General features: G+C 57.7%; 2 protein-coding genes across 5 annotated transcripts in view; one reads left to right on the forward strand and one right to left on the reverse strand.

The window, feature by feature from the left end:
* Window positions 1–1,268: 1,268 nt before the first annotated feature.
* CREB3 (cAMP responsive element binding protein 3) lies at window positions 1,269–8,747 on the reverse strand. The gene is made up of 10 exons (XM_074568833.1): window positions 8,408–8,747; window positions 6,748–6,885; window positions 6,392–6,665; window positions 6,062–6,174; window positions 5,749–5,841; window positions 5,067–5,173; window positions 3,651–3,719; window positions 3,409–3,493; window positions 3,207–3,285; window positions 1,269–2,787 (listed from the first exon to the last, which is right to left on the reverse strand). Exons 2-10 carry the CDS (start codon window positions 6,883–6,885, stop codon window positions 2,369–2,371), a joined length of 1,377 nt encoding a protein of 458 aa, XP_074424934.1. The 5' UTR covers window positions 8,408–8,747; the 3' UTR covers window positions 1,269–2,368.
* Window positions 8,748–8,766: 19 nt separating this feature from the next.
* Window positions 8,767–24,669, forward strand: part of TLN1 (talin 1) — a 35,418-nt gene continuing 19,515 nt past the window's right edge. Inside the window, exons 1-18 of one of the 4 annotated variants that reach the window (XM_074568829.1) lie at window positions 8,769–8,870; window positions 14,555–14,718; window positions 17,049–17,146; window positions 17,382–17,511; window positions 17,713–17,865; window positions 18,114–18,256; window positions 18,662–18,789; window positions 19,255–19,315; window positions 19,611–19,715; window positions 20,052–20,207; window positions 20,445–20,546; window positions 20,765–20,841; window positions 21,008–21,188; window positions 21,801–21,914; window positions 22,211–22,319; window positions 22,800–23,008; window positions 23,128–23,226; window positions 23,428–23,478. In XM_074568829.1, coding sequence (XP_074424930.1) covers window positions 14,589–14,718; window positions 17,049–17,146; window positions 17,382–17,511; window positions 17,713–17,865; window positions 18,114–18,256; window positions 18,662–18,789; window positions 19,255–19,315; window positions 19,611–19,715; window positions 20,052–20,207; window positions 20,445–20,546; window positions 20,765–20,841; window positions 21,008–21,188; window positions 21,801–21,914; window positions 22,211–22,319; window positions 22,800–23,008; window positions 23,128–23,226; window positions 23,428–23,478 — 2,046 coding nt within the window. In that variant the 5' untranslated portion in view covers window positions 8,769–8,870; window positions 14,555–14,588. Of the gene's footprint in view, window positions 8,871–10,871; window positions 10,890–14,302; window positions 14,467–14,554; window positions 14,719–17,048; window positions 17,147–17,381; window positions 17,512–17,712; window positions 17,866–18,113; window positions 18,257–18,661; window positions 18,790–19,254; window positions 19,316–19,610; window positions 19,716–20,051; window positions 20,208–20,444; window positions 20,547–20,764; window positions 20,842–21,007; window positions 21,189–21,800; window positions 21,915–22,210; window positions 22,320–22,799; window positions 23,009–23,127; window positions 23,227–23,427; window positions 23,479–24,669 lie in introns of those variants that run through there. The other 3 variants (XM_074568831.1, XM_074568830.1, XM_074568832.1) reach the window with 3 other exon arrangements.

The raw sequence follows: 24,669 nt of genomic DNA on the forward strand, positions 1-24,669 counted from the left end.
CAGAGCAGCTGTCCCTAAAACCACCAGCGCACAGACGTCCCCAGTGCAGTATGGGGACCAGCTCCAGGCTCTGTGATATCCCAGCCTCTGACGCAAGCTTTACACACGGCAGGGCAGCGCTGGCTGGGGCAGGAGCGTGCGTGCGGCTGTGTTTGGGCTCACCTGGCTCCATGCCCGCTCCCCCAGGGCTACCTCCCCTCCTGACATTTGGCCAAGCAAGCCAGACCGCTGTGGAGCATGGAGGTGGCTCCACCGCCCCTGGCCAAACACCAGCTCCGGTGGCTGCTCTCTGCTCTGCTGGCGGCACCACCATGTTTTATTTCGGGTGACTCACACAATATTGATTAGCCTGGGCCAGGGACTCCCGGTGACATCAGTGGCATTACACACCCTGCCCTTGAACTGCAAAGAAACAAAACAAAAGCGAGGACAGGGTCCGAGATCTTCCTGTCCTGTCCTGGGGAATAAGGTCCAGTGGTTCCCTGGGGATGCTCCCAGGCTGCCTGCCCTGGCGAGGGCAGAGCTGCGACCTGACCCTGTTACGAGAGTGCTGCTGCCCGTCCGGAGACGGCTGAGCCACCCCTTGCCTGTCTCCCCTCTCCGGGCAGAGGCACGACCTTCAATTTCAAACGTCCTTCACCTGCACAGCCACCCTTCCCTTCGCGGGTGGTTTGAGAATGCGGTTCTGCCCCATCCCACTGCCTTGCTGGGCTCCTGCACCCCCAAACCCCACGCTGGGCTCTGCAGCTTGAGCTCAGGGTCTGCAAGTGGTCTCGGTGATCCCAACCCTGATTTAGCAACCACCGGGCAGGCAGGGCCCTCCCTGCAGCCCCCGGCGAGGGGAAGGGGGCTGTTGTACCACACTGGCTCTGCTGCACTTCCTGCGATTGTGCAGCTCCCCGTTACGAAAGCGGCGGTGGAGGCAGACACCGGTTCCTCGTGCTTCCTACCGGGGAAGCTGCGTGCCGGGGGCTCAGGGGCGAGCAGGTCACACCTGGGCCTGGGGCGGTCGCAACATCCACTTGTCTCCCAAAGTGGTTCAAGAGCTTTTTCGCACACTTTGAAGGGGTGCAAACTTGCACCATGTCTCAACCGGCCTTTCTGCGCAGCCACAGCCACAGGAAGGGAAGGCGGCAGGCGATCCCCTTCGCTAGGCAGAGTGATCACCCCCACCTCCCTTGGGTTCCTCCCACAACACTCCCAGCCCCTGGTGCAACCCCTAGCCTCCATCCAGCAGCCCAGCCCCTCACCGAAACAACCACAGAGGACACAGTTGCACATCGCTAGTATTTATTCATACCTTAATGATAAGGAACTTACTATTATCCTGATCTAGTTGAAGATGTCCCTGCTCATGGCAGGAGGGTTGGACTAGACAACCTTTAAAGGTCCCTCCCAAACCAAACCATTCTATATGATTACATGAAATGTCCTGAAGTAGGATAAGGAGAGATGCTCAACAGGTACCACTAAGTTGCACTCTGGGAAAGACACTGCTCACCGGCTCAAAGCCATTCTGCTCAGCCCTGGGGAGCAACCAGGGCCAGCTGACTGCATGACAGGCCAGTGCAGCAAAGCTTGGGCACATGAGGGAGGACACAGCTTCGAAAATGTCCTGTGGCCAGCAGAGGCTTCAGAAGAGCAGGCAGCTCTCCTGCTCTCTGCTCCACACCCCCTCAGCAGTCTGGTTCGAGGCATGCCTTCCACACCAAGGCCCAGACGCCCCACTCTCAGGACTGTGGGAGATGAAAGGCTCAGCCCCTAGTGAAGGGAAACGGCACACATGGCTCAGGAAGGACTCCACACTACCTTCTCTTGCCAGGCCAGGAGCTGTGCCTGTGGCTCAAAAGACAGCAGGAACAGGCAAAAGGGAGGGTCTGTCGCAATGGCAGGACCACTCCCTCTAAGGGCACTGAAGGTTAGCTTGCTATCACACCTAGAAATCAGGCGAGACTGCAGCATTAAGGGTAAGACACAAGGGAGAGATCCTTGTGGCTACCAGACACAGTAAGAAGGGCAGGACCCAGCCTGTTGACCTTCAATCATGCAGGGAAGAAGTAGGACAGAGGCCTCCATCACCAGCCGCATCCAGTCAGACCAAGTACAGGCACCTCAGGCCTGACTGCCTTCATCCTCCATGCCACAGGCCATCCCCGCAAGCCATGGGATGCACCCTGCACTGCAAGCCATGTCAACAGCCATAGCAAAGTTCCCAGAGCTTCCTACCCCATCTCAGATAGACAGAGTGCAGCTACAGATACACAGAACAGAGCGTCAGAACAGGTCAACTCTAAAACCATTCCTCCCTGGTAAACCCTCTGAGCTGTCAGCGATCGGGAGAGTATTCAGAAGAATCTGCTTTGATAGATTATCTGTTAATGCGGTACTGCTTGCCCCTGCCTGGCTGGGTGCCTGCTGTCACCCCCAGGCGGCGGCGGTCACGTTTCATCAGCAAGGTGCTGCTGGATGGTAACGCTGGCAGAGTGACACTCTGCCTCTTGGGTTTACACACCGCTGGCACCTCTGACTGCAAAGGGTCGCTCTGTGAGCCCTGCTCCAGAGGCTGGGGAGGGCCCAGCTCAGAGAGCTCTGACACTGGAAGGTCGGAGGATGAGTTGCTGTTGAAATAGGATCTGGGATCGCGGTTGGGCAGACTCTGGTCCTCTTCCCATGACTGATGGAGGCTGCCCAACAGCGAGCAGTCCACAGGCTCTGGGCTGAACCCCTCCACCACAGCGTCCTTCTGCACATCAGCTGTTGAGATCTCACGGATCTGCTGCGACAGCACTGCAAGAGAGGTAGAGCCAGCCCTGTCATTCCCAGCCTCTCACCCTCCTGTTCTGAGCACGGGCCACCACAGAGCCCGTGAGAGGTGAACAAACTGTTCCAACTAGGGCTGCCTCCTCCCAGGGGACGGGACGCTGCACAGCTGCCAGGCACAAGCTCAGCTTGTGCTCCAAGAGGGACTGGATCCCTCCAATTCTGGTAAAGTCCCTGGCCCAGGACCTTGCCCCAAGGTGGGGCTCTGCAACAGGTTTGAGGAAGAGCCCAGAGCTGGGGTGAGAGAGCAAAGCCAAACCTAGCGGTCACCCCAGGCAAGGGGCTACTGGGTTGGAGGCACCCCAGAGTTCAGGCTGTCTCTGAGGAAGGTGCTCTGCCTCAGAGGGGCTTCACCTGTAGGCACACCTCAGCCCCCAGGCACTCACTTCTGAGCTCCGGCTGTGGCTCTCTTCTCCCAGTTGAGCAGGAACTGGGGGAAAGAACGAGGCAGGACAGAAGCATGACCTGGAAACAGAAAGAAGATCAATAAAGGACATAGATAGCATCACCAGCAGCAATAAACTCCTCTCGTAAACTTATAAGCACAGCAGAGACCCCTTCACAGACACTGGGGCTGAAGTCACTTACCATGGTGCAGGTTCTTGTTGTGGTGGTTCTTGTGGTGGACCGTCTCACCAAGGCCTGCAGTTTCTGCAACTCCTTGAGCAGTGACCTGCAAGAGAGCAGGCAATGCATGTTAATGCAGCGGCTGAACCAAGAGCTGCATGCTCCCCTCGTCCCTCTTTACAGCCAGTAACAGACCACGATCCCAAGAAGAGGAAGAGCCTTCCCCACCACATCTCCTGCCATGTCCAACAATGAGAACTTACATGTTCTGCTTCTCCAGCAGATGCACCTTCTTCCGCAGCTTGTGATTCTGAGCTGTGCAGACTGCCAACCTTTCCAGGAAAGATGAGCAGCACAGGGGAAGAACAGAAATGTTTTGTTAGTCAAACGCAGGGACTTCACCAGAGTCTCTCCTCAGGTAATCAGCCACCACCTCTGGGTGTCTGGGGGAGAAAAAATTGCTCCTGGAGTCTATCTGGCACCACCTGAAGCAAACCTCAGAGAGCAACATCTCACTCCAGGTTTGGGGAGGGGTGAGCCTTGCCCAGCACCACAAAGAATCATCAGACTAATGCCTAAGGATGCTCGCTCCTAGCGGCACACCAACCTTGCAGATCCACGACATCAGGCTGTATGGCAAACTAGCCTGACCTGGAGAACATGCTGGACCTCGCAGGCCAGCACCTGACTTGAACAGAGCAAGCTCTGAGGCATCTCCAAGTACAAGAGAGCAGGGCAGGCTCTGCCCTGAGCTTCTGAGCCCCCTGAGGAGAGCTGCTGCCTCACACGGTCAGCCTCACTTTTCTGCCCAGGGTAGCAAGACCCCATCAGTGGCACAGTACAGCTGCTTGTGACTAGTACCCCCTGCTCCCGCCCCCTGGCAATGTTGTTAGCACAACTAATACCATTGTATGAGGTTAGCACCCATTCCCTGTGACCCAGCAGGTCACATGTTCATTCCCTTTCCCTCATTATCAGGCCTTGAAGGTCCTGTCCACCAAGTAGACAAAACAAACAGATTTCTTCTTCCCCTCCCTACCAGCCTCAAGGTTCCTGGGCACCAGGCCAGTTAACTCCTTCCTTACCAGCCTTGAAGGTCCTAGGCACCTGGCCAGCCCAGTGCTTTTGACGACCCTGTCACAGAGCAGGAAAGCGTAACAGCACTCAGAGCACTGTCCATAAAATGAAGCAGTTACAAGTCCTAAGGGAGAACTTGGACTGGAGCTGCTGCTGTAGAGTGAGATTCGGTACCCCCATGGCCAGGGACACCTCCACCATCATCTGCTTCTTCCCAGGTCTGAGGGGGTGACTCATATTCTTTTATATCACTTTCAAGTCAAGATTATGATCACTATATTGATACAGCAAACCATGTATTAAGATCTGACCCAATCTGCAGAGGGTCCAGGTCCAAGTTAAGTTGTATTAGGATTGAGGTGATTAGAAACTGTAAGTTATATTATAAATTCTGTATTATGCTGCTTATAGATCGTACTACATTGCTTGTAGAAATTTTGTGCCATTCCAACCATAAATTCTGTGCTATACTAATCATAGTATGTTACAAAAACAAAGCTTTAAGTGAAACTGTGATTTAGTGCCATCATCATTCTGCCAAGGGTCCCTAAAAGAACCTGTCTGTCCCTTCAGTGTTGGGTGACACTACCCTGTGCCCGTACCTGTTTTCCAGGCCATCCATGTAGATCTTCTTCCTGCGACGACTATCCTGGGCTGACTGCTTGTTCCGGATCTTCCGACGCACTTTCTTCGGAAGGCACTCTTCAGCCTGCAAGAATCATTCCTCATTAGCAGCAACACCAGGGCGTTGGCAATCCAGCCCTCACAAACCCTGCATACATCCCAGCGCTCAGCCCACGGGCTTTTGTCCTCTGTCCCTCACACACCACTGACCAAACTGCAGGAACTGCAAGGCAAACTCTGGCCTGCTGATGAGGCCAGCAGCTTCCCCTGTGTAGCAAAAGTGAGGCATACCTAAGGGAGATGAAAAGCACACAGCTCACAAACTGCTAGGCAAGTAGGGAAAAATAGGTTGGAGGTACTTGTGGTGTAACTGCCTCCTGCAGTCATGAGTGAGGAGACTGACCTGACAGCAGCCAGGTCTCTTTGCTCTTCGTTATCTACCTGATTAGCAATGTAGGGGCTGCTGTGCATGTGGACACCACCCAGGCCTCAAAAGGAGGAAAAGGACAGCAAGCCCTGCCACACGCTGCCCCGAACACAGCACCTGGGCACCAGTGCTCTCATCAAGGCACCATCCTGTGTTGTCAAACCCCTCCTCTGGCTGAAGCATTCAAGTGGTCCAACTCTGTTTGGGAGTCACAGGGTTTAGTGAGGACTCACTTTGTTCATTGGCCCACCGGTTGGCAATGAAACACTTTCTTTCTCCATGAGCTGCCTCTCCTCTTCTTTCAGGACCAGCTCTGGGAAGTTGGACTATAAAACAGCAAAAGTATACCCGCTGAGAATGCACAGTAAAGGCAGTCCACCCCAGGGCAGAGAGGATGTAGAGAAAGCACACAGAACCGAGATCAAGCTGTCCTAAAACAGCATCATGCTTTCCTCAGAAATATCCCTGCAGGAGCCAAGCCAGGAGAGAAGGGGACATTTGACCAGAAGCAAAGGCTGGGACACACACGCACATGGCTGCCAGTACCTGCACGATGGCTCCAGGCACAAGCTGGGGTCCGGCATCCACAGCAATAGCAATGGGGAAAGTGAAGCTCTCTTCCAGTGCCTTGCTTGTGCCTTCCAAACCCATCCATGTCTCTGGGGAAGGAAAAGAGAGTCGAGCACTGGGCCTCAGTGCGGCACCTGACCCGTCAGCTTTGAGTAGCATGAAACCACAATTTTACAGCAGCAGAAAACCACTAAATTCTGCTCTCTCCATTACTGCCTGGCATACATCCAAAAAAAAAAAAACCCCAAGGTGGGACTGCTTTTCTGCTTGTACCCAGGACAGAAAGAGCCCAAGCACATAACCTACCAAGGTCAATGGAAAAATGTCTTTCTGCCGTGTCAGACCTCATACTTTCCAGCACAGACCAATCTTGATGGAGGTGATAGTTGTGATCAACCTGCACAATGTCTGAGCTCCGAGGGCTGCTGACAACATCACTGCCGGGGCTATGCGACAGATGCTGACCCTCAGAAATGCCGCTGTCGTTACCAGCAGGCAAATAACCTTGCACTATGCCTGGTTCTTCTTCAAAGGGGCTCAGCAGGGAGCTGATGAAGTCATCCACCTCCTTGTCCAGGAGCTGTGGAGAAAAAGCTTTTACTGAGCAGGGAGACAAACCTCCTGAACCACAACCCAGCAGCGATTCTCCTCAAAGAACTCACCTCAAGCTCTGGCACGCCCCAGTCTTCCAGCAGAGAGTTATTCTCCCTTAGAATGTCAGGGCAGGGAGCATCGTCCTTCAGAATGAAGTCAAGCAGGTCCGCATCTGCCAGGGCAGACAGTTCCTCTGTGCACGACATCTAAGCAGGACACCCCAAGTGAGCACAGGCGTGGGGGGAGACAGCAGCAGTCCTTCAAGATGTCCCTCAGCCCCTACAGACAAATCTCCCTGTGCAATGGCAACAGCTGCCAGGGGCCTGCAGTGACAACTAGGCCACAAGTACTTCCTGAACAAGGCTATCATACCAGCATTGGTGGCCTCACCAGGCTACTAGAATCCAGCTACAGGAGCTGCAGGAAGGAGAGGGAAAGTGGAAGGACCCCAGACTTTCTGCCGTGGAGACCATGCAAGATCCTGCAATTCCACTGAAGCCCGAAGGTGCTGTACCCCCAGCATGCGGCCAGCGGGGCCAGACTCCTGTCACAGGCGAATTATTATGAGAAGTTATTGTCATGGGTTTAACTAAAAGGGGGTTTATTAATGACTAAATGATAATCAAATGATAATTGATCGACGATTGAATGAAAATGAAATGGTAAACAAATGGTGACTAAGCGATGATCGAATGTCAAAGAGTGATTTGACAATGATTTAAATGATGATTTAAACAATAATTTAGGCAGTGGTCAAACACTCTACGACTCACTACACTTCTAATAATTAAGCTATAACTGGATATCTATAAACGCCACTAACATACAATATACTTTTAGGCGAAATGTAAAAGGCCACTTATCTTGCAGTGGCTATCAGGCGCTGGGTAAAGAGTCTCTCAGCCTCGAGGAATAACCTTGAGAGACATCCCTGCCCAATGGGAGATCACGGCTGTGCATCCTGCTGCCATACAGGCTGGGGGAGGCTGCAGGCATTTATAGCACAAAGTGATGGACTTATCGTCAACCCCCCCTTGATGTCCTTGCCAGTGGCATCTGTGGCTGGTTTATTTTCATTTTTCTCTAGTCCCAGCTCGGGCTGGCGGTGTTATCTCCTGATATGATACAGCCTAGGCTCCTCGTTCCCCGAGGACAAGCAGCCTGGCAAGGTCCTGAGGGCTTGCTGACCCGGACCAGGCCTGCTGGTGGGTGATGGCTGAACCAAAGCACTGCTCACCCAGACAGAGCCGGGGCAGCCCTTGCACCCCCACCCCAGCACCGCTGAGCTTTCATATCTAGCTGGCACGTGTCACAGTCCAAAAAAAAAAAATAAAAGACACCCTTCTCCCCCTAAAAAATCCCCAAACCCCAATCCAAGCAAAAAGAGAACGGGGGGGAAACCGGGCCCAGCCCCGACACGCCGCGCCCGCTGCTCCCACGGACACCCAGAACACTCCATCTGGGCAGCGTGTGCCGGGCAGGCAGCGAGAGGAGAAGGAGAGGGGACAGCGGCTTGACAAGGACCTTCCCCCCCCCCGCAACCGGGACACACACCCGACGATGGCCACGAAGCCCCCCACAGCCCCAACTATGAGTGCGGGCACGGCGCGCCGCGAACTGTGGCGGCCGGGCAGCACAGCCCGAGGCCCAACCGCCCCCGTGGTCCGGTGTGTGTGTGGGTGTGTGTGGGTGTGTGGGTGCCCCCGTCTCGCCCCGCCATTCCCTCACCTCAGCGCAACGCTGCCGCCGGAGCCGACGAACCTGCCGCTTCTACCTTACCCGCCTCCCGTCAGACCTCGCGCGTTCGCCGGCCCCTCCCCTCCGAGGAGGAGTCACGTGGCACCGCCCATTGGCCGGGGGCGAGGGCGCGCGGCGCCGGCGGGGGGCGGGGGATGGGGTGAGGGGGTGCGTGGCGGGTGGCGAGCGGCGCGTAGCCGCGGGCGAGTAGCCGGGATGCGGCGGCGGGGGGGCGGGACATGGGGGGAACGGGACACTGGGGGACCGGGACGGGACACCGGGCGGAGGGCAGCCGTGCCGTGCCGTGCCGTGCCGCGCCGCCCGGTGGCGCGGCGTGTTCCGTGGCGCATGCGCGGCGGGGGGCGCTGGGGCGGGAAGCGGGCGGTGCCGCCCCGCTCCGCTCAGCACCGCACAGCCTCGGCGGGGCTGCCGCGCTGCTCCTGGCTGCGCACAGGTACGGGGGAGACACGGAAGGGCGGCTCGATAACCGGGGAGGTGGGGCCCAGGGATTGGCAGTGCCCTGGATCCCGGGGGACTGCCGGAAACGGATGTACCGGGGGGAGCCCGCCCCGTTTACGGGGGGGAAGGGGGGGGGGGGGGGTCGTGTCCCGGTTACCGGGGCCTGCCTGCACCCACTGGGGCGGTGACCCGGGGGCTGCCGGGGCTCAGTCACGCCTTGGCCCGGTTTTGGGGCGCGCCCCATCGCCCCCCCGGTGGGGGGGAGGGGGCGCACGGGCGGGGCCTGGCCCCGCTGATTCCGGTCCTGCCCCGAAATAGCCGCAGGCCTCGGCCCGAAGTCTCCGGGGACCGAGCGGGAGAGGCCTGGGTGCGGACACGGTGGGGTGGGGGCACGAAGATTTACCGCCTCCCCCGCCCCTTCCTTTCCCGTGCCGTACGCGAGTGGGAAGGGTGTCTCTTGTCCTGCGGCGCGGTTTTGGGTGGGGACGCCGGAGGACGCGCTCCCCACGTCGCAACCGGGGAACATCACACCCCCGGAGTCCCCCGGGCGTGGGGGGGGGGGGACGGGACACGACACAACACACGCGTCCCCCCGGAGCTCCCCGCTAACCCGGGAGGGGGCGCTGGGCTGGGGGGAAGGGGGGTACGTGGGCGCTGTGTGGGGCAGAGCAGACCCCCCCCCCCCCGTCCCACCCCCGTCGGGGGACAGCCGTCTTCCCCGGCACGGCGGGAGCAGCAGACCGGGCGGGGGAAGCCCTGCCCCATCCTCTGCCCGCTCCCGGCCCCGTTCTGTCCCCGCTCCCGGCCGGATCCTGCCCGGGCCCCTGCGAGTTCCCCGGCCCTTTGAATCTGCCGGCAGGATGTCTACATGCTTCTGCCGTGGCTTCATCGCTGGCTGTTAGACCCATATTTGGTAGCAATAATTGTTTACTCCCTTCTCCTCTCCCCCAACCCCCCCCCCCCCGCCTCAACCGCCCCGAGCCTCGCTTGCTAAGAAGGGGAGGGGACATATTTTTGGGATCTTTAGCTGTGCCCGGAGAGCCCACTGGTAAAGGGATGGAAAACTCTCCTGCAGACCATGGGGTGAAACACACACCACCCCCTCCAAGGGCTAACGGTGGTGTGTGGTGAGCATTGGCCAAGCGCGCAGCTTGCTCGCCGAACGGCAGCCGCAGGGGTTCGGTGCATCCCGAAGTGGCACGTCCCGGCAGGCTGGGGGAAGGGGAGTGGGAAGGCTGAGGAAGAGCGAACGGGGACGCCCTCCTTTCCGGAGCTGAGCTTTGACAACTGCTGGGTGGAGAAATGTCCCCCAAAACCCTGCCACACTCTCCTCTCGCTTTCCACTTTCTCCCTGGCCGGTGGCAGGCTAGTTGCTTGCCCTCGCAAAGCATGGAGGCTTGAACGGGGCACCTGGTGGTCTCTGGATGCTGTGAGAGCCCCCCCCCCGCACCCTAAGTGCTTTTTTTGGGGTGCTATGCCAGGGGGCCAGCTCGCCAAGGGTGCAGGAGAGGCTGCAGATGGAGTCCTGCGCCTGCTGGTGCCCATGCCTGCCTTGCTGGTGGGCAGGCGGGGGGTGCTGCCGTCTGTGCCCCCCTGCCTTTGGAGGTGAAGAGGTGCCCAGCAGGAGCGGAAAGGCCTGGGGGTGCGTGGGAAATCCCGGCAGTTGATGGCCGGAGTTCCTTCACCTCGGTGTGGGTGAGCATCACCCATGCCCTGCCCGTTTCCCATGCCAGGCTGGGCTGCCCTCCCTGCGGCGGCCAGAGGATGCCCCTGCCCCATCTGTGGGGATCAGCTCTGGGGCTGGGGCTGGCCTCAACAGCTCACACTCCCCAGGAGCAAGCTGGGCCTCGGCTGGAAGAAACCATCTTCCCGTCTGATGCGGACGTGCAGCTGAGAAAGAGGAACCGGGCTGAATGGGCTCGGCAGTGTGTCACGGGGCTAAGCCACCCATGCCTCCAGTGCCGGACAGAGATGCGTGTACTGGTCCCATACTGGAGAACCCGGCCACAGCCAGGTCTGGCTTCTTACCACGTTAATTTTTGACCTTGGTTCATTGTGCTGTTGCGCAGACACTGATGTGCAGGCAAAGCCACTGCTCGCAGGCATGGCAGTGGCCTGGTACCCGCCTGGCTGCGCCTGCGGAAAACCCCGGCAGTGGGGCGGTTTGCAGCTGATAAAGCTTCCTGCAGCCAGCTCCCAGCCTGCGGGAGGGGAAGCGGCGGGGGCTGTCCGGAGTGGGGCCTTTCCCACATTTGACATTGCCGTAAAAGAAAAACAAACAAAACAAAAAAAAAAACAACAAAAAAAAAAACAAATCCAAACCTCATCCAGAGTCTCCCTTAGAAAGAGCGTGTTAAAAAAAGGCTAAAATTGTTGCGTTTGAAGGTTTGCAGCTTGTTCTGGAAACTTGCCGTCAGTGCGCCAGTAGGCTGCTATTGAATTTTGGTTGATTTTTTATTTATTTTTTTTTAAAAAAAAAAAAAAGATATAAAACCTCCTCTGTAACCATTCTTGCAGCGCTAAACTCAGCCGGTACAAATATAGCAGTTACGTCACGTGACGGAAAACTCTCTCTCAGTGGTCCCCGTAATGACGCGGTGGTTCCTTGGGCCAGCGCGGCCCTGCCTGTGGCCACCCCTGCCTTTGAGCAGTGCGCGGAGACCTCCGCCGCCACCACCACCATGATGGTTTTGCACAACCGGTGAGATGGAGGCAGGCGGGAAGGCTCCCCAGCGGAGGGTGGGACCCCATCAAGAAACCCCCTCCCCCCACCCTACCCCATTTTGTGATCGTCAAAGAGTTGCACGCAGCTTGCTATAAAATGCAGAAGTGTGTTAATGTGGCTGCCGGCGAGCCAGCTTGCTGCTCCGCTGCATTATCTGAGCCTTTGCATACTGACAACCGATTGCGAACGGGATTTGCTTTGCTCTGGAGGCGAGCCAGCGCAGAAATTTGGTGTGTGTTCATCGAGACTTGGTTTGTTTGGAGTCTTTTTGTTGTTGTTTTTTGGGTTTGTTTTTTTTCCATTCCAGTGGGACAGCTTGAATTTCGCTGTCGTTTTCCTTTATTTTTCTGGTTTCCAGCTCCAGGCTCCCACGCTGTCTCATCCTCTATGTCTCGTCCGGCTTTTCCTTCCCCACGTGGTACCCGGGGGGGAGAGGTCTGCCAGGGCCGAGCCCTGCCTTCGTGCCGTCGCAGGAGGCGGTAGATCTGCTAAACCCCCTGTGATTAATTGCCACGTTTGCTGACAAGTCTCGCCAGGGTTTGAGGAGGTGTGCTCCTTACGCAGCAGAGAGCGTTTCTGCTTCAGACATTGATGTCAGCAAAGTTCAGCTGCTGGAGCCTGAATTGTTTCCGTAGAATATGGGAAGTAGAATGAACCCATCTGCCTTTTCCTCTGAGCATTTCCTTGATGTCATGAGCGCCTTCCCAGCTCAGCTCTGTCTTTTTTGTAACGCAGTGGGAAGGCTTGAGCAGTCGTCATCCTCCTGCGTGGTCTTGGAAAGCACAGTGGCCCCCATGAAGCGTGGGCCAAGGGGTGCCTGCGGCGCAGCGCCTGGGTTTGGGTGGCTTTGGGAGAGCAAGAGAAATGGCCGGGCACGGCCTGGCTCCTCTCGGTTCCTCTCTGCCGTCCAGCGTCCTCCCCTCCCCTTCCTCCGTGGTCTCTGACCTTGTCCTGGCGGTGGCACGTTCTCCTCTTCCTGCAGAGGGACAGAAGGCAGCTTTATGCTCAACATGAGAATATTTTTAGATACCGAGTTAGATGGCCTGGTGACCGCAGCAGCCAGCCCTGCCTATGAAATACTTGGAAAGCCCTTTCCACGGCAGGGTGTTCCTTGTCCCTTCGGCTCTGCAGCTTGGCTGATGTTTCCGGATAGATGGCAACGGCACAGGCGGGTGCCTCTGCCGCCTCCTTCCCGCTGCCGCCGGGCTCCCTTCACTCTGGACCCAAAATGCATTTCATTCCTCATAGGCAGAGCCAGTGGGGGCCGCGGGCCTCTGCAGAAACATTGCCGAACGGCTCAGGAATGTGGAGCTGGAGCTGCTCCATGTGCTGGCGGAGGCGGCACGCTCCTCCATCCCTGCCTCCCACCCCGCGCGCCACCAGCAGTGGCTTCATGGCTCTGCAGGAGCAGGACCCCTGCCCTCCCACTTGCTCCCAGCCAAAATGGAATGCAGGAGCTTTTTATCCATGGCAGACCCTGCCCCTAGCCCGCTCAGGGCTGTGGTTGGGAGCAGCTCATGTCAGTGTACCCCCTTCTCTGGGTGACAGGAGCAGGCAGCGTGTCACAGCACTCTCCGTGTGCCACTGCCATGCGAGGGAGGCTGCCAGCCAGTCTTGCCCGAGAACCTTCCCAGGCCAGGCTGAGGTTGCATGTGGCCGGTAACTTTTCCCTGACAGCCATAATAGGAGGCCTGGTTAGGAGATAATCAATCTGAAAGAGAACAAGCAGATGTGGTGCATCCTGCCGGTGCTTTTGCCTCCTCCCACCGGCTGGGGTTTAAGGACGAGGCTGGCTGGGTCGAGGCAGAGCGGGGGAGTCCTTCCCCATGAGCAGGCTCCTGGAGAGAGGGCAAGGCACGTCTCTGCTGGAGAGCAGCGGGTTGGGGCCAGCCGGGGACTGGGAATGCTGAGGAGGGCAGGGAGCAGTGGGGCAGGGCGAAGGACCCGTCGCAGGGACCCCGAGGCGTGTGGCAACTTGGGAAAGCACAGAAAGCCGCTGCACAGCGGATAAACCCAAGGGAAAGGGCTCTTACAAGCTCGTAGGCAAGCAAGCGGGGGGCTTATTTACAGCTTCCTTTTACTGCTGTTGTTTCTTTCTGGTCTTACTCTGCTGTAAGAATATCGCAGTTCTAATTAGGTATTATTAAACCTGGTGTCTTGGAGCTCTGTTAAGAGGTGCTTGTTCTGAAGCTGATCTACACCATCCCTTGAGCTGGAAGCTGATCCTTCAAGCTGACCCCAGCTTGGGGCCTGTTTCAGATGGCATGGTGCGGCTCTCGTCTGCCCTTGCAGGGAGACCCACAGTGGCTAGTCCCTTGCCCTCCTGCGCATCGTCCTGTGCACGGGTTCCCTGGGTTTGTGCAGCAGCTGCTGCCATAGACCCTGATCTCTGAGCACCGACTCGGTGCGAGTTTGGTGCCGGGTGCCCTTATCTCACCTCCTGCAGCAGCTCCGGGCTTTTCCGTCCCTCTGTGCTTGGGTTGCCGGCTCAGCACTGTCCAGTGGCGACGTGGGGGGCCCTGATAGCCGGGGCAGAGCCCTGCCAGCTCCGCGTCAAAGCTTGGTTTTCCTCTTGTGGCTTCTGTGTCACGGCAAGTTTAATTATAACCCCTTCCGTCGCATTCTCCTGACTTATCTTGCGTGCTCCCCCATGCTTGTTTCCTGCTGGCTGGCAGCATCTCTGCCGGGTACCAGCTGCTGTCGCTCCTGCAGGCGAGTAAAATCGTCTTTGGGACCCTGGGACGAGGAGACCAGGGTCCCAATGCTGGCCGGAGACCCCGTGGTCAGCACGGGGCTGGAAAGTGGGACTCCCTCGCAGGCTCGCCAGCACGAGGGGCAGCTGGGATCCAGTTTTCGGGGAGCAGAGGTGTTGCCGGAGGGGAGGAGGAGGAGGAAGCACCCGCGTTACTGGAGGGGCCAGCAGTCAGGGCTGATCCATCTGTCTCCTCCGACAGGTGACGCAGGAGTGGGGACAGCCCAGCCGCCACCATGGTTGCCCTCTCGCTGAAGATCAGCATTGGCAATGTGGTGAAGACGATGCAGTTTGAGCCCTCCACCATGGTGTACGACGCCTGCCGGATGATCCGCGAGCGGGTGCCTGAGGCCCAGATGGGACAGCGTAAGTCCACAGTGGGGCTGGCTGCCGTGCTGGGACCACCCCGGCTTAGCTCCTGGCATGTCACTGGTGTCCCTTTCGTCCCTCTAGTCCCCCTGGTCGTCTGGGCTTTCCCAGAGCAGTGGTGGGATGGGGGCAGCAAGGTCCAAGTCCCCCTGCCCAGTTAAGGTGAGGGCTGAGCTCCTTGGGCTCTGTCCTCAACATCCCAAGCAATTTGGGGGGCTGGGGGGGGTAGGAGAACACATTTGAAAGTGAAATAACTCATTGAGCTCTGTAAGCCTGCTGCCCTTTCTCTCTCTGCTTCTTTCTCCTACTTGCATCCATCACCACTAGCCAGGACTAGGTGGGTTTAAACAGTTGCAGGGGTCATAGTGAGCGTTAATAAACCATATAAGTTAATGTTTCCTTTCTTGGGGGTTATACAGTCCTCCGTCGGGTCTTTACCCCCCCCGGCAGCTCTCTGCCAGGCCTGTGCTGGTGCTCTGTTACCTTGCTAAGCATTCTCAGCTCTAATTTCTCCATGCTGCTGCTGCCAGGCTCAAAATTAACCTTATGGCTCATGAGCTCATGATGTGACTCACACCCACGCGGGCATGGCCTGTCCCCGGCATGGATGGGGGGTGGACCAGAGCACTGGGACATCGTCTTGTGGGCTCTCCTGGGTCCCTGGCCGCCTCCGAAAGTGGCTGTGCCACAGGGGAGAGGCAGCAAACAGGAGGTCAGGAGTCGTGGGAAGGAGGAGGGGGGAGCGCAGCGACATCTGGGAGCAGCAAATTCCTGGAGGATGGAAGGAAATGCCTTCTCGGTCGTGCCCAGCTGGCCAGCGGTCCGGCGGCGAGACCAGGGCTTTCGGTTTCAGAGAGGGACTGGATGTTTGTGTGGATGCGGGGCTGTAGCCTTGTTGGAGGGAGCGTTGCATTTCCTGCTCCTGGGCGTGAGCCAGCCTGCTTGTAAAGGGAAAAAAAAAAAAAGAGGCAAGGAGAAAGCCTTAAAGGGAACTGCTTATTCCTGAGTTCCTTTTCAGTTGCTCACAGCTTTTCTTTTCCTATCTGTTCTCTGCAGCTCTTGTTTCTCTTTGCTCTCCTTACCAGTGGCGCTCAGGGGTCCCTTTTTGAGCTTCCCTGGGTTTTTTTTGTCGCCTTCGGGCTGGGGGGAACTTGGGTGTAGGTTTCCACCTCTGCTCTCGCTCCATCTCAGGAAGCGCCTCTCCCCGCCCAGGCTACGGATCTGGGACAAGCTGCTCAATTTTCAGTGCTTTAGAGTTATCCTCTTGGAATTTGCTGTGAAAACAGCTTTTTTTGTTTGGTTGGTTTTTTTGGAGTTTGGGTTTTGGGGTTTTTTTGGGTTTTTTTGGTTTTTTTTAACTTAAAAATAAAATGGCAAACCTCTGTGACTTTTCTGCTCCCTGTTTAGTAGGATCCTAACAGCAGCGTTAGGCAGGCAGGAGTGGGGCGGCTCAGGAATTTGTCCCTCCCCGTGGAGAGCTGCCAAGGAGGTGACGCGTTATAAACTTAGCCAGCCAAGACAGCCTGCGGCGCGGGGTTCTTGAAAGGTGGAGAAGGACCGTTCCCAGGGCAAAGCCAGGCGTGGTCCTGGCCTCTTGCAGCATGAAAACAGGGCTATCCCTGAGGCTCTGAGCTGAGGTGCCGCTGCCCAGGCTCAGCAGCAGCATTTTCCCTGGGTATCCCTGTCCCGAAGGAGCGGGATTTGTTGAACAGCACTTATTCACCACTTCTGAGACCTTGTAAGCCTTGATCCCATACTCCTTCAGCCTCCTTCTTCTGAAATGAGAGGCTCCCAGCTCCTTTAGTCCTTCGTACTAAAGCTCCGTTATTTAACTTGCCTCTCTGTCTATCTGTTCAAACTCTGCTGTGTCCTTCTGGGGAGGTGCAGACCACACCGCCTCAGAGTGCTCAAAGTGTGCATCAGCCTAGGTTTTATAGACCGGCTCCCAGCACCCTTCCTGGTGATCCCCAGCATTTTATTACCTTGCTTTCACCGCTGCTACACATTGCGCTGGAGGTTTCAGAGAGCCGTCAGCCACAGCTCCAAGCTCTTCCTTCTGTTGTGACTATCAGTTCCAAGTTCAGCATTGCGTGGGCATGCTTCAGATCATTTTTTTTTCCGTAGATAACTGTGGTGAAACATGTATCTCAAAGCTTGCTTGACAGCTTTGTTGCCTGCCCACTCGTTAGGTTTAGGGCCCCAGCGTTCACAGTGCTGCTGTGCTTCATGTGCTGGGCTGCACCGATGCGCTTCCCTGGGCACAGGCTGGCATTTGGTGGCTCTCCGGCTCAGGATTACCCTGGCAGAGACTTTTGCCTGTTTTTCAGCCAATGATTTTGGGCTGTTCCTCTCGGATGAAGACCCAAAGAAAGGGATCTGGCTGGAGGCTGGGAAGGCTCTGGACTACTACATGCTTCGCAATGGGGTAAGCATCTATCCCGCATACTTCCAGTTGGTACCTGCCTTGGCTCCGCAGTCGGATGTGCCTGCGGCGAGGAGGTGCTGCAGGTGCTTGTCCTGCTGCCTTGCATCCTGCCTGGGTGTACCCCATGTCCCCCCCTCCATTGCTCCCGGGGGACGGGAGCTGTCGGTGCGGTGGTGGGATGCGGGCACCCCACGCTGGTGCCGCTGCTGGGAGCCGTGCTCCGCTGTGCCCACAGGACACCATGGAGTACAAGAAGAAGCAGCGACCCCTGAAGATCCGCATGCTGGATGGGACAGTGAAAACTGTGATGGTGGATGACTCCAAAACTGTCACGGACATGCTCATGACAATCTGTGCCCGGATTGGTGAGAGGAGGGGGCAGCAAGACCGGGGAGGAAAGGAGGTGGGGAGAGATGGCAGCATCTGGTGGGGGGGGTACCAAGGGAGCAGTAGCAGGCATGGCCAAGGAGTACGTCATGCTGGGGAGGGGACACTGCACCCCTGCATCGCTCCAGGCTCTGTATTTGGCAGCAATGTGCTGAGCTCAGATCTCTGCGCTCATGCAGGCATCACCAACTACGATGAGTACTCGCTTGTTCGGGAGATTATGGAAGAGAAGAAGGAGGAAGTTACCGGCACCATCAAGAAGGACAAGACCCTGCTGCGAGATGAGAAAAAGATGGAGAAGCTCAAGCAGAAGTTGCACACAGATGATGAGTGTAGGTGCCTGCATGTGCTGGGGATGGGATCAGCCCATGCCGAGGGGAGCCGGGTCCCCTGCAAGGGGAAAAACTGATGCAGGGGAGCGGAGGTGACGGTGGAGAGCGCTGTGACAAGGGGATACGTGTCCATGCTCCCTGGAATCTCTTGCCTGGAGGTCCAGGGCAGAGGGTTGAGATCTGGGATGCTCCAGATGGAGCATCTGCCTGGATGCCCGTTCCTACTCATGCCCTGGCATTGCCTGCAGTGAATTGGCTGGACCATGGCCGGACCCTGCGTGAGCAAGGCATCGACGACAACGAAACGCTGCTGCTGCGGCGCAAGTTCTTCTACTCTGACCAGAACGTTGACTCGCGAGATCCTGTGCAGCTCAACCTGCTCTACGTGCAGGTACAGCTCCCCAGAGCACCTGGCTCCCCTTGCTAGCCCCTTGCCAGGGCTGGCGTCTGAGGTTTTGGCCAGGGGCCACCACGGGGGGCACTTCAGGATGCCCAGTTATCTCCTGGGTAAGAGGCAGTGCTTGCAATCCCGGCCCTGCCCTCTGCGTACTCTGGTGCTCCGCAGGGGATCCCACGTCTCCTCTGCCTGCTGGGAGCCATCCTGAAGTCCTGCTGCCATTCCTCTCACAGGCATGGTGATGGTCCCTGTAAAGGACAGCCTGCCCCTTGATCCTCCTCTTTTTTCATGGCCACTTCTTTTCTGTCCAGAAAACGGGTCCTTCGCGGTGTGGAGGGGAGCGGTGGCAGGGCTACATGGCTACCCAGCCTACTGGCAGTGTCTTCTCTTTCCATGCAGGCTCGCGACGACATCCTTAACGGTTCCCACCCTGTCTCCTTTGACAAAGCCTGCGAGTTTGCCGGCTACCAGTGCCAGATCCAGTTCGGGCCACACAATGAACAGAAGCACAAGCCAGGCTTTCTGGAGTGAGTGTCCTGGGGAGCCCCAGGTAGCTCGAGCAGCTTGGCAGCCCCCAGCACCGTGCTGGCACACAGGGCTTGGGGACGCAAATGTCTCTGGAGTGACCCTTCTCCTCGCTGCGACACAGTACCCAAGCATGGAGGTCCACTCCAGCTGCAATGGGTGCCAGCCCACCGTCCTGCTCCTTCTGGCACCCCACAGGACATACAGCCAGCTCTGGTGGTGGGGGGGACCCCAGCCCACTCTACAGTCTCCCTTGATGCCACTGATGAGGGGCTGCATCCTCAGCACCTCCACCCTACCCTCAGCAGGGCAGCTTCCATTACTGCAGCAACCTCTCCCACATCCTTCCTGCTCCCAAAAACTCCCAGCCCGTGCTCTGGCAGGGGTTTTTTCGGGGTTGGTCCTCTTAGTAGTCAAAGACAAACACTGGCTTCGGGCTAACAGCTGGCTTGGCTGTCTTTTGGCAGACTCAAGGATTTCCTGCCCAAGGAGTACATCAAGCAGAAAGGGGAGCGCAAGATCTTCATGGTACGTGCAGGGGGGATTGTTGAGACCTGGTCTTCTTGTTCCTCCTTGCCAAAGGTTGAGGCTGCTCTTGTCTCTGGAGGCAACACGTGGCAGCTTGGTGGGTGAGAAACAGGAGCAGGAAGCTGTAGGTGGGCACACAAGGCAGCTCCTGAGGTCCCAGAGGTCAGAGGGATGCTGCAGCAGGGGCAGGGGATGCCGGTGGGGTGAGGAGAGCCTGGAAAGGCTGTGACAGGGCGATGGTGGCACAGCAAGGGGACCATGGTGCTAACGTGCTGTTCTGTTTTTGCTGTTGCAGGCCCACAAGAACTGTGGGAACATGAGTGAAATTGAGGCCAAAGTTCGCTATGTGAAACTTGCCCGATCCCTGAAGACCTATGGGGTCTCCTTTTTCCTGGTCAAGGTAAAGCAGCAGCTCCCCTGGCCAAAACTCCCCTTCTCCAGCATCTCTCCATCTGTTAAGTCTCCACCTAGCTGCTGCCCCTCAAACCACATTGCTCCAATTTTGCCTGCATCCCCTCTGTTTTTCTGTCTTTCTATCTGTCTGTCGTTCTTGGCTTTCCCTGTGTGCTGCCCACTTCTTGCTTTTTTCCTGTCCTTTTCAAGCCCCGTGTCATGGTTGTCACCACCTGAAAGTGTGACCTTGGAGGTGTTTGGTAGCCGAGGGAGGCTTTAAAGGTCTCTGCCTGGATGCATCCATCCTGGGGGCAGCCCACAACCTTTTTGTTGTGGCCCGCAGGAGAAGATGAAGGGGAAGAACAAGCTGGTGCCGCGGCTGCTGGGGATCACCAAGGAGTGCGTGATGCGCGTGGATGAGAAGACCAAGGAAGTGATTCAGGAGTGGAGCCTGACCAACATCAAGCGTTGGGCAGCCTCACCCAAGAGCTTCACCCTGGTAGGGACCAGCCCTGGTCCTCCACCCCGCTCCCCGATGATGCCCCCGTGGGGGGCTGCTCTTATGCCAGCCCCTCTCTTGGGTGTTGTCCCATGGTGGGACAGCCTTGCCCTCCTCTGGTGCCTCTCCTGGCTCTTGTTTCGGAGGCCGGCGCTTGGGTGCTTAGCGCATACCAGAGGGGCTCAGGGTGGCCGTCAGTGCCCTGCTCCGGTGCTACCCTGTGACGTGCCGTTGCAGGATTTTGGAGATTACCAGGATGGTTACTACTCCGTGCAGACGACGGAAGGGGAGCAGATCGCCCAGCTGATTGCCGGCTACATTGACATCATCCTTAAAAAGGTGAGAATGTGGCTGGGAAGGGTAGATGGGTGCTGATATAACTGGCTCCTCTCCAGAGAGGGGTGCAGGGTTGCCCCTTCCAGCTGCCTCCAGACAGCTGTTGGCACATGGTGCTGCTGGGGGGACCCTGTGGCCCCAGTATGGTGCCTGGGCTGCAGGAATACGAAAAGGCTGGGAGGCATGCGCTGGCTTGACATGTTTTCTCTTTCCCTCTGCAGAAAAAGAGCAAAGACCATTTTGGACTGGAGGGGGATGAGGAGTCCACCATGCTGGAAGACTCTGTGTCTCCAAAGAAGTAAGCCCTCTAGGACAAGTTAGCTGCCAACCAGAAGTTGAATGGAGAGCGGGTTCCAGCCAAGCTTGCGAGGAAGAACCTGCCAGTCCTTTGGCAGCAGCACTCCCACAGACCCTGGTGCTGGGGCCGTGGGCATCCCCTGACCTGGTGTTTCCCCCCATTTCAGGTCAACCGTCTTGCAGCAGCAGTTTAACCGTGTAGGCAAGGCGGAGCTGGGCTCGGTGGCCCTGCCAGCCATCATGCGGACAGGGGCTGGAGGGCCAGAAAACTTCCAGGTGGGCACGATGCCGCAGCCTCAACTGCAAATCACCAGTGGCCAGATGCACCGAGGGCACATGCCTCCCCTGGTAAGCTCTCCCCATGTCCACCATAGGGCACAAACTCTGAAAGGTGCCCATCGGGCTTGGGTAGACCCATCCATTTGGGCCTGTGGCCAGGCGTTGGCTTGCTGAAAAGGGCAGGGGCTCTGTGCCACTGGCCTCATGGGCTTGCTGGCCTGGCTGAGCTGGCATCCTCCCGCATCCACTGCAAACTTGAGCTACACCCTGGCATTTTCCCCTGGCCAGTGGCCTCAGCCTCTCCTTCAGGTTGAGATGCCCAGAGCTGCTGTGCCTGGCCAGTGCCATCAGTGCTGTGGTTTGCAGCAGACATCTGTGCCTGGAAAAGGCCATGAGGAGGCTATTTTCATTTCTCCCTGGCTCAGCCTGCTGTGAGGCTTGATGTGAAAGCCGTGTGGAGTCCCACTGCATCTGCTGCCCTCTGCCCAAGAGGTGGTTAACCAGTGGGAGGTGGCAGAGGGGAGACTCTTTTTGCTAGGTGCGCCCCACTTTGTGCAGGTGCCCGCCTAGATCGCTGCCGTCAGCAGCACGTTACACCACATTGCAGGCGGGTGCGTGAGCCAAATATTTAAGCCTAGATTTCAAGCCCCTGCCGTACCTTAATCTGTCCCTGTGTTGCAGACTTCAGCCCAGCAAGCTCTGACTGGTACCATCAACTCCAGCATGCAGGCTGTGCATGCAGCCCAGGCCACGCTGGATGACTTCGAGACCTTGCCGCCCCTCGGGCAGGATGCTGTGAGTGCTGCGTGAAGAGGGGCTGCTGGGGGGGACCTCAGTGGAGGTTTTTGTCTGGGCTGGGTGAGTCTGGATGTGCTCACAGGAGAGGTGTCAGCACTGGGTAGATGTGCTGCCTGCAATGAGGTGGGGTTGCATCCAGCTCTGGGGGCAGGAGCAGGGAGGATTCTTGATCAGGATGGGCTGTGGTCACGGCTCTTCCTTGTCTCCTCTCTCCTGCATCTCTCTGTATGAGCACGGGTGCAGCTCCACACCACCTCCACCACCATCCCCTGACCCTTTTCTCCCTATTTCAGGCATCCAAAGCTTGGCGCAAAAACAAGATGGATGAGTCAAAACATGAGATCCACTCCCAAGTGGATGCTATCACTGCCGGCACAGCCTCTGTGGTCAACCTCACTGCAGGTACGCAGAGGGGTGGAGAAGAGAAATGACCCACCTCAGGAGAAGGCTTGGTCTCTCTTGTCGGGCTGAAGGTCACATCTCCTGCCCTTCATCAGGAGGACCCAGCTTGCCCCAGCTAGAGCCAAATCGGCCCCGACTGCTTCTAATGTGCCTGTAGAGCCAGCTGTGCCCTTGCAGCTTGGCCTGCCTTTAGATGCCCCAGCATCCCTGCCTGTGCCCAGCCCAGTCCTTCTTCCCAGTCCTTGGCTGACCTGCCGTCCTCTGAACTAGGAGAGTGTTGTCCGGTCCCTGCCATAGCTCCAGGCATGGCTGTAGCACCGTGCAGCTCTCCTGCCCAAACTCGGCTGATGCGACCACCTTTCAGGCTTAGAAGCCAGGGGGTCTTTTCTCTCGCTCCCAGGAAGGGGTGACAGGAGCAGGGGTGCTCCTCAAGCATTACTGGAAGTACGTCCCGTCCTGACTTACCTCCTCCCTGTGCAGGAGATCCAGCGGACACGGACTACACCGCCGTGGGCTGTGCCGTCACCACCATCTCTTCCAACCTGACGGAGATGTCCAAGGGCGTGAAGCTGCTGGCCGCGCTGATGGAGGATGAGGGAGGGAATGGGCGGCAGCTTCTGCAGGCGGCCAAGAACCTGGCAAGCGCCGTCTCGGACCTGCTGAAAACGGCACAGCCTGCCAGTGCTGAGGTGGGAGGCAGGAGGGGCCGTGGGGCCAAGAGGAGGGTGGAAGCCAAGGGGAACAGTCTGGTGAGTTTTTAGGGCTTAACTCATGGAAGTTGGTGTTGCTTTTGCCTCGTTCCTTACAGCCTCGCCAGAATCTCCTGCAGGCGGCCGGCCTCGTGGGCCAGACCAGCGGGGAACTGCTGCAGCAGATTGGGGAGAGCGACACCGACCCCCGGTTCCAGGTGAGTCCACCCGGCGGCACCCAAGGACACCCTCTCCCTAAAACCGTCAGCCTTTGCACAGGACCTGGCAGGAGGGCTCCGGGCTGAAGCTTGGCCAGTGCCCGGGGGTGACTTTGCCGAGGGAGGAGACAGGCCATTGCCCATCTCTGTCCCTAGAGCCACGGTCATGTAACACCTCTTATCTTGTGGATTCCCGTGTAGATCCCAGAAAGCCGGCGTGCTTGGATCCTGCCTGCCTCTGACCCAAAGACGGTAAAAGGGAGCTGTAGGCATGGCTCGGTGGTCCTTGCCCTCTCCGATGTGAGGGGTGCTCCTCTGGTGACAATCAGCTGAACTCTTTGGAGAAGGGCTCTTCTCAAAAATCTGCTTTTCTGGTGATCAGTTCTCAGAAGTCCATGCACTCGGGTCGCCACTCAGGCGAGCGCTGCCCTAGGAGTCCTCCCTCGGCTCCTGCCTGCCGTTCCTTGCCTGTGGGAGCTGCCTGCCTGCCCCCGTCAGAGACCCAGGGTGGTTGGAGCCCTGTGGGGGAGTTTCCTTTGGCTGAGCTGACTTCCAGCTGGCTTGTTTTCCCATGACTGCTCCTTCCAGCACAAGGGAGGTAGCAGGCCGTGCTGGGGAGGAAGGATCCAGCCGTAGTGTAGATCAAAACAGACTCCAGAAAGAAGGGGTTTCTGTTCACAGAGTCATGCAGCCTCAACACGAGCAGAAAATCCTGGACAGAGAGGCAAAGGGAGCAGAAAAGCTACCACCGTGGCAGGGGCCGTGCGTGGCCAGGCAGCAGCACCAGGACAGGGCAGCCCCAAGGGGCAGATTTAAGGCCTGGAAGACAATTTGCACACTCGCAGCAGGATGCTGTGCCCTGGCAGCTGCCAGACCCGAGTGTATCTGCTTCCCTCCTTGGGCTCGGGTGCTGCAGTCGGGGGACTCTGGAGCTGGGTGCATGCGCTCTCCGGTCTCTCCTCCTGTCTGGAAAGGTGGCGGATTGCAGCGGGGGTAGTCTTGGCTTGCAGGAGGCAAGGGGAGGCTTCTGGCTTAGTAGCTGGTGGTTTAGTTGTTGCCTGGTTTCCTGTCTTTTAGCCCTCTTTCCGATAGCCCTGGGAATGACAGCAGAGATGTAGCTCGTCGCTCATGAGCTAGAAAATAGCTGTCATGCCTGCAGTACAGGTGATCGGTGTGGGCAGCGTCTCTCACTCGCCTCTTGCTGGTGGGGTGAGCCCGTGGGCAGGCAGCTGCTGCCAGCATGGCCGTGCCGTGGCCACCTTGCACCCGCTGTTTGGCCGGAGGTGTTTGTCATTTTTTTGCCATTTGGCTGTGCACCCCCTGCGGGCAGTGCCAGCAGTGCCTCGCAGCAGGTTGTCACTGTGGGTACGGTCGGGGACTCGGCATGGGTTGTTGCCTGGGGAGCGGGCGGTCAGCAGGTCGTGAGTGTTGCGGTGATGCTGG

This window comes from Larus michahellis, chromosome Z (genome assembly GCF_964199755.1).
Source record: "Larus michahellis chromosome Z, bLarMic1.1, whole genome shotgun sequence".
Classification (NCBI taxonomy): Eukaryota; Metazoa; Chordata; class Aves; order Charadriiformes; family Laridae; genus Larus; species Larus michahellis.